The following is a 12,263-nucleotide window of genomic DNA, read 5'->3' on the forward strand; positions in this document are numbered from 1 at the left end:
TGGCAAAGAAACCTTGGCAGAAACAAATGTCATAAACAGCAGAGGTGATTGGTAGAATTTAATTCCCGAAATTACATAACATACAGCATTTGTGATGTGTGTCTTGCATTTAAATAAATACATACTTCAGTAGCCGTCTCTTTGGGAAAAACATTAAGCACTACAATAACCAGGTTAAAATAGTCAAAACATGACAAAAGTTGTCCAAAAGATTAACTAAATATTGTGAAGCAATTATCCTTARGACAAATCACTAGTTGACCACCACCATTATTGAACACATCAGTTATATTTTTCATCTGACAAAAATTAGTAACAGATAGGCTCCCAGAAATTGCATACAAGATTGAGAATAATCAAAGTGGATGTTMCATTGAATTTCAWGTGCATGATTAGAGTATATAAAAAAAGAAATCTCTGAAAATAATGACATATCTCTACCTACCCTACTATCCCAACCCCACATTGCAAAAATATATTCATTTGAGCGTATGAAAAAACCTGAGAAGTATGGGGAGAAAATCAAACATCAGYAATGGAAGAGAAAGGATAGGTATCTGTCATAACGATCTCACTATAGCTTAAAGCCAAAGGTCCACATCTGGCATTCATTGGTCTCACTTCCATTGCCATAGTACTAGATGTAACGTACAGAGCCCTTTCCTCTTRAGTCCTGTGTTTGTCATCAACTCCAGGTTGGGTCATATTTGCTCCATCCCGGAGGGGGTGCCAGGAAGATTCTCCTTCCCCTTGACAGGAAACTGACCACGCCCCGATACCCTGTCCGTGGGACCCCTGACTTCAAGTCCTCCATCACGCCCAGGTTTTTGGCCAACACTTTGAAACCATCTTTACTTGAGTAGTGCAGACAAAATGGACCCGCTCCTTTTAACTGTCCCTGTTGGACCTCTTCATATTTGACCAAAGGTGCACTGTAAACRTGCTTCTCAAAGATCTCCTTGTATTTCTCCTCCTTCAAGTAAGCCAGATCCAGCTTGGTGAAAGGCACAAATTCACTATTCAGTTTAATGTAGCGTAGGTATTTGTCATAAAATTGGCCTAGGCTCACACCTTTCCGTCCAAAGGTTAAAGTTCTGGATATTTCGGGTCGAATACAGGCTCGATCTCTGCGCTGATCTGGCTGACGCATCCAGTCATCCCAGAATGCACCAGGCCACTTGGGCTCCAGCTCTACCCAGAGTTRCTTGAGCATCATCCAGCCCAGCCCAGGGAAGAAGTCTGTCCTGTACAGGAGGTCTGCTTTACCAGGGTCGACGTAGCCGTCTCGACCATTGTCATTCCAGGCAGACACACACCACAGAGACAGGTCAGATTTCAGGATTGGGTGAAGGGACCTGAAGTACTCAAAGAAGTCTGGTGCCACCTAGTGAGAGAATGAAAAACAATGTTTTTTTTAGTTGTGCAACTGGCAACTAGAGGATGTAAACAATGATGAGCACAAAACAAGTGGATTTAACATTTCACTTTATCACATTCAGTACATATTTCAAGTCAGAGTAGAGAAAGTTATTACCTCCAAATCATCTTCCACAATAACAACAGAGGAATGTGAAAGGGAGTTGAACACCTGGTTGAGAGCCCAGCGATAGTGCCTAGAGATTTTGTAGTAGCCCTGGAACTTCTTGTGTTCTGGTCTCACGGCAATATCTGACAGGTCTGGTTGTTTCAGGTGAGTTACCTGACTGCCATAAGAACCAATCACCTGTGCAGTCTCTGCATGCCCACAGTCCTGGCTGACTATAATTGGGTAGAGTTCAGCTGAGGGGCGGTACTCTAGGAGTTTGTCCAGGCAGCGTTTGACAGTAACCCTGTTACAGGCTATAACCAAGATGGGAATGACCACTTGAGGGGGGCTAATTCTGCTGGCGCCGTTCTCATTGGGTTGTTCCCATAGTGACCGATGACCCTGTATCTGAAGCAGGATTTTTCTCTGCATTTCAAGCTCTGCCTCAAAGGCTTCTGCCATGTGGATCAAATCCCCAGCCAAATCAGKCCCTCCTRGTCCTCCATCCATCTCCCTCTCCTCTCGACCAGACAGGGGTCGGCCCCACAGGTAGAGGACCACGATGGCATTCCAGGCGACAAAGAGAAAAGCACCACAGAGAATAGCAGAACCTCTCTTACGGAGCATGGCCCAAACAACTTAGGAGGGAAAGGACGTTTGGAGGACTGGGTTTGTAAAAAATAAGTTGCGCCAAAGAAATGCAGAACGCAAAAAGAACATGTGGAGAGGTCACTTGGTTAGTTTAAATATTATTGTATTAAAGTAATGAACACATAAGCAAGTACATAGAATAAAGTCAGAGTCAAAAAAAGACAAGGAAGATGTATAAGGTATGAGGGAAAAATTGAGGGAGAGCTGGATTCATCTTGGACAGGAGGTAGGTGAGCTGGTTAGGGGATGAAAGTGCTGTTCTTCAGTTCATACCTTCCATGTCAATCTGAAATGATGGATATAGATAAAGCACAGGGTTCAAGAGCTAGTCATTTAACAAAGTCACTGTCACTTACATTAATCGAGTATAAAACTATGAACTATAGGCCCACTGTAGATAGTTGGAGGGAAAGCCATATTAGGAAGGTGATATTCTTAGGCTAATTGATTTTTATATCACCTGTAGCTAGCTCTCGTCCCGCACCCCCGGAATGCGACAGACTTACTTTATTTTCTGAGTAATCCATCCATTGTTTGAGAACTATATTGGACCTAGGTAATCTTTSGACCGAATTGCTTGAAAGCTAATGTTAGACAGAACATTTTGTTCCCAGAAATTAYCACTTACCTCCAGCTTCCTAACGTAGAACACATTCGGTCTCTGCAGCCATTTCTTCCTTCGTTTCACTAACCTCTTCGATGACAATATGCAGGATCAATAAGCAAGTGAAGAGGAAATAATGTATCGTTGTCACACTTTGATTTTGATTGTGTTTGTTATTAAACCAACTTCATTCCTTCTTGCCATATGTTTTCACAAGACTGCAGACTTCCGGATAGCAAATTTTTACCGGAAGCCCCGCCTTAACCGTCACCTTGAGAATTTATCCAACTGTACCAAATAGGGCTGACCAAATACAGTATAATTCATAATCATCAAACTGTATCACACTGTGTACTAGTCTTAAGCCTATTTTAGATACATATATTTTGGAGAAAGTTTTTTTGTCGTGTTCTTAATGTTAATTTATTTTCCCCAAAATATTTATATTCCAGATATTTTCATATTTCATGAGTGCCTTACATGGTAAAAATAATCCTTTATTTTTACAGGAGTTTTTCGTGTTTACAAATGCAAAAATCATCATCTAAACGTGCATAGGCTATTACATTCTAGATAACAAAATATACCATTATTCTTGGTTATTCATCAAAAAGGAAAAATGTGGCTTCAGGCCAATAAAGATAAATATAATGTTACTATACAATCACAGTTGACACCTGTCTAGAATTAACAGAAGATAGTTGTCATTGAACTTATATCTCATTCTTATAAGGCAACCTGGCATAGTTATGCAACAGGATAGGCTTATATAGTCTATCACACACCCATTTGTTTGCACCTTTAGTCATGTGATAATAGATTCCTAACTCCTTTGTGTCCGTGACAATACATGGAACATTTTGTATTTCATAAGGTGTGAAATTATACACTGAGTGTACAAAACATTTTGAAAACCTGGTCTTTCCATTACATAGACTGACGAGGTATATCCAGGTCAAAGCTATGATCCCTTATTGATGTCACTTGTTAAATCCACTTCAATCAGTGTGATGAAGGGGAGGAGACAGGTTAAAGAAGGATGTTTAAGCCTTGAGACAATTCAGACATGGATTGTGTATGTGTGCCATTCAGAGGGTGAATGGGCAAGACAAAAGATTTACGTGCCTTTGAACAGGGTATGGTAGTAGGTGCCAGGCACACCGGTTTGAGTGTGTCAAGAACTGCAATGCTGCTGGGTTTTTCACGCTCAACAGTTTCCCGTGTGTATCGTGTGTATCAAGAATGGTCCACCACCCAAAGGACAACCAGKCAACTGTGCGAATCATTGGAGTCAACATGGACCAGCATCCACGTGGAACACTTTTGACACCTTGTAGTCCATGCCCCGACTAATTGAGGCTGTTCTGAGGACAAAAGGGGTTGCAACTCAATATTAGGAAGGTGTATTTTGTACACTCAGTATACTCAGTGTACACTGAAACCTGCGGATCAATAAAAGACTACAAACAATTAAGWGTATCAGGTTAAATCAAAAGAGGGTTAGATTGATTTGATGGAGTTCATGGCATAATTATTTCCTGAACAATATTGAAAAAAATCTGTCAGATTTTTTGTTTATTTCGAATAATCATCAGAGCTGACAGAGATCTTTGGCTTTCATACAGCAACGCATTTGTCAAAACAACTGAGTGACTTATCAACTGATAAGAAAACATGTCATCATGCAGCGTGTCTCAAAGTCAGGTGCTTACAGTTCATCGCCTTTCTGGAAGTCCCATACAAAGCACTTTGAAAATATTAAAACAGCATGTACACTACAGTGTGTTTTCACATTGTACATTCCACTTTGGGGCCTGGGAGAGTCGCCTATGCATATTTGTGTGTGTATGTGTGTCTGTATGGGTGTGCACTGCCCTCTGAGGTCCTTTGTTCAGGAGACTGGGAGGTGTCAATCAAAGGCTGTTAATCAAATGGACTTCCACTTTGTCCATTCAATGACTCACCCTGCAAAACGGAACAAAAATAGGCTACATTGTGAAGCATATTGTTTTGGACATATTTGTCATTACATTGGGGTATGGTTTTCATTGGGTATAGCACACCACTTTTCATTGGTTCAGGCACAGTAGGCTATGGCAGAGGCATAACTATGAAATCTCAATGRTCTTCACTCACCTGTTGAGCAATACTTTTGACAGAGGTGCTTTTTCCTCTGATCGTGGTCTGTCCCTCCATGGCAGCTTCACCTACATCATTTGGCCTGGACCWGCAGAACACTCCCAGTTTCACATGCATTATTTCAGACACAAACACGGTGAAAAATAAGCATCTGTTCTTCAGAGTAGACCAACCATTTAGGATAAAAGCAGGGATCATATTTTCCTCTGTTTCCTTATTGTGCCAAGTTATGYATACATTCAAAACGACAGGGGAGGTTTATGATTTTGTCCCATTTTTTTCCCTCATAGTTTCTACGAGTAATGTCATTTTTTTATTATTTCACATTGTGTCATTTTTCATTTTGGGCATTTGGCATATTCAAAGAGTGCGTGACCCCTGGCACACAAATTCTTGGCTCCGAAATCTTTGCTTGACAGGTATAATTTACCGACTCATAATCTCTCGTCTTGGTGTTCGACTCAGGTTTATATTCCAAAAACACTCCATTTCCAAACTCAAGTCGTTGTTCTTGAAAAAATGACTTCCATATTGAGGGAGTTCGTTTTGGCCGCACGGAGTCGCATACCGCTCCGCAAACCAATACGAGGTTGTATCCCGAGGTGGCAGGCCGCTTCTTGTTTGCTTGATTCCTMGCTAGGATATTCCCACGACACCGTAGAACAGCGAACAAAGCAGAAGCAGAAGGGGTAGAAGTCATTGTTGTCGATATTCTTGTGGTGACAGTCCGCAATGTTAATTCTATTCAGTCACACATCTACCATTAATTTATGCAAGCACTGTAATTCAAGAGGAAAACATATCCATGTTTGACGACATAGTTATTCAACKCGAACACTCGCACGGTTAGGCCAATATCCAGTTTGCGTCAAGGGTCTTTCTGGACCGGGGTCTGGTTCACCCAAGRCGAAGCTCCGGCCGGGCCGGGGTCGTGAGTATACTTTGTCAACGAGAGTGGGTCAATGTCCAGAAAATGCATAGGCTACAAACTTTTTAGCGAAAAAAAAGCTGGCGAACGAGGTTTGGTCCCCGCACAACGTTGAAATAGATTGCATAAAACGGGTTTAAATTGATTAGAATAGAATAGCCTATGGACAATTTTTATCAAGTCACAATTTACAACACCTATAGCATTCTCTCCGGCTTACATCATTTCAAAGATTTGAAAATACATTAATAATGATTGTTGTGTTATCTTTCTGGGAAGATTTAAACACAGCTAATCTGAAATAGTTTGCCCTATTGTATGTCCCTCCTATAAACACACACACACACACGCACACAGAGAGAGAGAGAAAGAGAGACATCAATGCTATGTAATTACAATGTAATTCTATGCACATACTGTAGAGAGATGCCTAACACAGGGAAGTATTCAGTATTACCTTTCCCCAGTATTACATGTTGTTAACATGAAGGAACTAACCACGGCTTTTCTATTGATGATGTTGCCATAGATACACTATGTTTTCTATAAGACTGATAAATGCTATTTTATCCCACAGTTGTGTCAAGTTGGCTGGTTGTCCTTTGGGTGGTGGACCATTSTTGATACACACAGGAAACTGTTMAGTGTGAAAAACCCAGCAGCATTGGAGTTCTTGACACAAACCGGTGCGKCTGGCACCTACTACCATACCCAGTTCAAAGGCACTTACATCGTTTGTCTTGCCCATTCGCCCTCTGAATGGCACACATACACAATCCATGTCTCAATTGTCTCAAGGCTTAAAAATCCTTCTTTAACCCGTCTCCTCCACTTATCGAAACTGATTGAAGTGGATTTAACAAGTGACATCAATAAGGGATCATAGATTTCACCTGTATTCACCTGGTCAGTCTATGTCATTGAAAGAGCTGGTGTTCTTAATGTTTTGTATACTCATAGCTTTCAGTAAAATGTTAAAACAGTACACACACACACTGAACCTGTCAGGAAATAGTATATTCAAGAAAAAGAAAAGAAAACGAAAATAAAATTATTCTCTAATGGGACTAAAAGAGGAAGGTGCACATGCCATGGAACGTTCCGCCAGATAAAGATCTAATCAGAAATCAAATCAGCACATTTGGTTTTACTGTAAGGCAACAGCATGTTACATGGCCTATTGGAAATGTAATTGTTTTTTCAGGGTGGTAGGATACCTCTGCTATTTAGATTTTTTTTTACAAATGTATTATTCTTATTTGAACTCTGTATGTATATTCATATTTTGTACGTAAATACACATTAGTTAGACATCAATGAATGTAAAACAAAATCATGAGCTGAACATTTTTACTTTGCAATGTAAAGAATAAGATAATGCTCAGTGTAATCAAATAATCTCTAATTTGTAATAATTCTCCATGACAGACTTCAGTGCAATTACATAATACACAACTTTTTAATGAATTACATTTCCCCAGACAACATCAATTGTCCACTCTCACTTCACTGCAATAGCTGTCCTGTTCACATTTGGGTAAATGTTCCATGTTCATGATGTGTATACTGCAGGAAGGWAGACAAAATTGTGGATAAAAAATAACTCTTGATACACTTTTCCCATTAGTAGTTCTTGTGCATCAGTCCTTCATAGACAACATGGTCCTTGTTATGTATTGACACCAGTTGAGTGTGCTCTAGTGCTTTCAGGGTCACCTTTCTTTTCAGTTCATTCACATTTTCTTCGTAACTGAGTATTAGTAAAGAAAATGAAATGGCAGATACTAGGATCACTGACAATCTTTGTCCTCTCAAAACATCGGGGTGATTCTCTCCTCTGGTCTTACTTCCATTCATCCCACCACCATCCCCTCTTTTCCTCAGGGTATTTGACTCCCTTGGCTGGAATTCCCGTGCTGCGGTTTGCTGCCGTTGTGGAGGACCACATTGGGCATGACCATGAAGGCCAGGATGCCCATCAGCATCAGCGCCACGGTGATGGTGATGATGGACGCCATCACGATGTAGTAGCACTGGTCTGAGCGGAACATCCTGCGCAGGCGACCTCTGACCCTGCTAGGGGGGCGACCCACATCCACGACAGTGGCAAGGCCCTGGTCCATTGTGCCCAGCTGGAGGTCGCTGGAGGCCTGCCGGTCCTGGTTCTTGAGAGTGGGCAGGGTGAGGCTGGACTTGGCCAGGCTAGTAGTACCAAGAGGGCGCTTCTTGAGGACCAGCTTGCCCTTGCTGCGCTTGAAGCGCACGGACAGCGCCCTCTGCATCTCTGGAGGGAGTTTGCGGAAGATGTCCTGGTTGTTGCCCAGCTGGGGCAGGTTGCGGCCATGGGGCAGGTTGGTGAGCTCTCGACACACAGGGCAGGAAAGAGACTTGAGCTCTAAGGAGGTCACGTTGATCCGGGCCAGGCACTCCAGACAGAAGGTGTGCCCGCAGGAGAGCAGCTTGGGGGTTTTAAAGACGTTGTCGTATTCGCAGAAGCAAACCACGCACTCAGTGTCCTCCATGTCATTTTCGTGGGGGTCAGACTCCTTCCGGTTGCTGTCATCTCCATCCCTGTCTTGCCTCCTGTTCTCCTCGCTTCTACCACGCTCCCTCCTCGACCCTTTGTCTCTCTTTCTCTCCCTCCTTCTCCCAGATCCCCCTCCTTTCTCGGAGTCAGTGCTCATGGACCTACGCACCTTAGTGGATTTCTCCTTTTTCTCCTTCCCGATGCTGCCTTTGCTGTCAGGTTTGGGTTTGACGTTGGGCGGCTCTTTGGCACCGCAGCCTCCATCGGCACCCTGTCTTTTCCTGTCGTCACTCATGGTGGACAGAGTCAGGCAGAGGTACTGTGATAGAAGTAGCTGTGATGGCTGGAGTCAGATGGAGAGTGACGTGAAGTTCTGGTTTTTCACGTCTCTCCAGAGGAGCTGTGAAGGAATGTGATTGTCAGTGAGATAAGGCAATTGGTTTGTCATAGAGAGCTAATTTAGTTCAGGCAACATAAAGAGCATAGGGYGTGCATTTCTAGCGATGACGCAACAAAAAGTACCTCTTGTTTATCTCAAATAGGTAAAGACAGGGAAATATAGTTTAGTCTATGAATATACTGTAACTCATTACTTGCCATATAATCTATTGACTAGAAATCCATTTACACAACAAGCCAAAACTATTTTTGAGTTGTCATGCTAGGTTCCATGCCCTCTGCTCATTTGTGGATATGGATGAGCCATTGACAAACAAGACATAGCCAATGGTCTGTATGACTGTGTAAAATGTAAATTACATTTGAACTTATTGACCAGGAACATGTTCAAACAGTCTTGGTGTTCTGAACGGTAGAGCTGAAAATGCTGAGCTACTGAAATGCTAAATTCACATACTTTAACACATTATCTAGTAGAGTAAGTCACTATGGGATTTTGTATCAGTTACTCAACAAAAGTTGCATTAGTTGTAACAGTCATCAACAACATTGCAAACTATTAGCAAATAGTGATACGCAAGAGTATGCTACATTGAGTTCTCACAATGACAAGTTCATCATGATCATGAACACTTACCTGTGGCGGTAGCTGACATGTACCAGTCCGTCAGAGATGGTCCTTCATAGAGTACTTTCCCAGTGGAGAATATCCCATTCAGTGAGTCCCTTGCATCTCCATTGAGACAATAATATGCCAAGTGGACCTTACTCCTCCAGTCTTCCCCCTCTTCTCTTAGCTGTTTATTTCTCTCCTTTCCCTCCTCTCTCGATCTGTAAATCTGTGTACGGTATTTCCTCTTTATATTCCTCCCTCATCCCTCCCTTTTCCATCTGCGACCTCTCACTCCCCCTCGTCTGACCAGTCGGACCAGTTTATTTGGCATTTAAACCACTGCCTGAAGTTTGTGTGCATCTCTGGAATGTGAGGGTAAAATCAATACTGTTATCGCATGATGTTAATGCATCTCATTGTGTGTATTTGTACATAGTTTCTGGAACCTGTAGAACTGTAATGTGGGTAGTCTGGGTACCGCTGCCAGATAGTGTTTTCCATGTCTGCGTGTGTAAACATCTGAAGTTTTCACGACATGTCAATCTTTGCATAAACTGTATTAACATGTCCTTAATGCTCATTTATTTCCAATGGCCACTACAGTTGTTTATCATCTAACTTTAAATCTCACATTCCAAATGAACGTTTTGACATTCTACAGACTAGAATGTGGAATGTGTTCGTTTCCTTGTCTGCTGTGGGGTCAGGAAAGTGTTCGGCTTCATGGAAAACTCCACTAGACTCTTGAAGCAGTGCACCTAACTGTCCACTCCACTGCAGCTCATGTCATGATGCTTACTTGTCATACCTAAAGTGTTTTTGTGGCATCAGACTAAAGCTTCACATGCAGGTTTACCATAATGACAAGATAAACAGGATCCACCCAAAAGCACTCAAGGCTATCTGCAATGATTCAGCAACACCATTATGTGGTTTATATGACAACATTGAGGTCCAATGAACCTCACCCAGAACTAAAAATGCGCAAATCATTTCATTCACAAAGCCCTTTTAGGTAAACTAATGTTGAAAGGGTTGAAAAATCAGCCATAGAAGTGCATGTAATCTTGATTTCTCATTTCATTTAGCAAACTTAACAGAAAATACAAACAACCCACTAACAGCAGCAGAGGAATCTTCTGCGGTGTCTACAACATTAGGTTTAAAAGTCCAATGAACATCAGCCAGATTGTTGGTGTTGAATTAATTGCTAATTACATTCAGTTGAAAACAGTCTTGAAGCCACTAGTCAAACTAATGATGTGCACATCATCCTGAGATCCCATCACGCTTCAGTTGTTTGAAATGCACATACTGGAACTGAATAGTATTTGTTGTATCTATTGGCTGATCCCAGAAAATCCTAACAACCCATAAAACACACACTTCAACTAACAAACCCTGATCCCAGGATTTACATGATACTGGTAAAAAAAAAACATTATCCTGTGCCATTCAAACAAGCAAAGCAGCAACCTAAATATAGCCCTGAMACTCTGAACTTCCTCATACAGGGAAATCAAAGACCAGAAGTAGCTAATTCTATGTATGGGCTATCATACGGTTAATGAAGACAGGCATTGACAAATGTTTGTGTTAGCAACTATGTAACCTGTCAGACARTCCCATGTTAACAAAGAAAAAAAGACTTAGCGCCTAAGCTAGTCACAGGACAAAGCAAGTGCATGTAAAAAGTTTATTCCAATAGAAAATGAAAGAGGAGATAGTGGAACCATACTGGAGTCAAACACACACAGCATTGTTGGCTGTCCGTCTGTTAGGTGTAATTGGGACAAGAACGTACATTTACAACCCCAACAACACCCAGACATTGGGCAAAAAATGTGAACTATTTAGGGAAAGTAAATATGCAAACTCTCTGGTAGTCATTGGCCATTACATACAAAGCAGTAGCCCTGTCATTTGGAGTAGTCATTTGTTTTCATCTGTCTTGCAGCTCGTTTCTGCATCATGGAGTAGGGTGAAGTTACACCTAGACGCTGATATTGGGTCAGTTTTGCATATACCCCCCCCCCCCCAATGGTTAGGACATGGGGAGGGGAAGCTGATCCTAGATCTGTACTTCGGGGAAACCTCACCCCGGACCCTGCATCATACCAGACACAGGAAACTGACAGTCCAAGTGCATAACATTTCCTTATCATCAAGCTCGTCTAGCTCCGATAGGTGGTTTATGATAAATAAGCCCATAACCATGCGAGTTTTTATCCAGTACCTTTTTTTTTTTGGCTCAAGGGCCCCAAAGTTTTTTTWATCTCAGTTCCTTATGGCAGCCCTGCTTGGCTGTCTTATCTCTGAGAGGAGAACATATCTGAGTCTTTTCTAGTTCCTGTCCTTAGCCCAGCTCTTCCTTGGCCTTGCCCTGTTTGCGAGGCATCTTCTTACTGCTGCTGTCCTCCAGCTCCTTGTTCTTGTAGTAGTGGGGAGCCACCTCCAGCAGCCAGCTGCTGTCTATCTCAATCACCTTGAGCCAATGTCTTTGTGGAGATGCAGAGGTTGAACGGATGAATCTCTGCATGTGTGGTTCCCACCGTAAAGCATGGAGGTGGGGTGTGGTGGTGCTTTAGCTGGTGATTTATTTAAAAAAATTCAAGGCACAATTAACCAGCATGGCTACCATAGCATTCTGCAGCATACGCCATCACAATCTGGTTAGCGCTTAGTGGGACTATCATTTGTTTTCAACACGCAAATGACAAGCCAACACACCTCCAGCGCGCAGTAGGCTATTTATACCAAGAAGGAGAGGATGGAGTGCTGCATCAGTGACCTGGTCTCCACAATATGACACCGTACTCGACCCAATTGAGATGGTTTTGAGATAGAGTTGGAACCGCAGAGTGAATAAAAAGCAGC

At 42.2% G+C, this 12,263-nt stretch overlaps 2 protein-coding genes across 2 annotated transcripts; both read right to left on the reverse strand.

The window, feature by feature from the left end:
- Positions 1-45: 45 nt before the first annotated feature.
- Positions 46-3,023, reverse strand: LOC111965165 (alpha-1,3-mannosyl-glycoprotein 2-beta-N-acetylglucosaminyltransferase). Its single transcript, XM_023989190.2, has 3 exons — positions 2,805-3,023; positions 1,535-2,462; positions 46-1,384 (listed from the first exon to the last, which is right to left on the reverse strand). Exons 2-3 carry the CDS (start codon positions 2,150-2,152, stop codon positions 686-688), a joined length of 1,317 nt encoding a protein of 438 aa, XP_023844958.1. The 5' UTR covers positions 2,153-2,462; positions 2,805-3,023; the 3' UTR covers positions 46-685.
- Positions 3,024-6,845: 3,822 nt separating this feature from the next.
- On the reverse strand, positions 6,846-9,606 carry LOC111965167 (E3 ubiquitin-protein ligase RNF183-like). The gene is made up of 2 exons (XM_023989192.2): positions 9,411-9,606; positions 6,846-8,774 (listed from the first exon to the last, which is right to left on the reverse strand). The coding sequence occupies exon 2, from the start codon at positions 8,667-8,669 to the stop codon at positions 7,728-7,730; it is 942 nt and encodes a 313-aa protein (XP_023844960.1). The 5' UTR covers positions 8,670-8,774; positions 9,411-9,606; the 3' UTR covers positions 6,846-7,727.
- Between the last annotated feature and the right edge of the window lie 2,657 nt (positions 9,607-12,263).

This window comes from Salvelinus sp. IW2-2015, linkage group LG6.1, assembly GCF_002910315.2.
Source record: "Salvelinus sp. IW2-2015 linkage group LG6.1, ASM291031v2, whole genome shotgun sequence".
NCBI lineage: Eukaryota > Metazoa > Chordata > Actinopteri > Salmoniformes > Salmonidae > Salvelinus > Salvelinus sp. IW2-2015.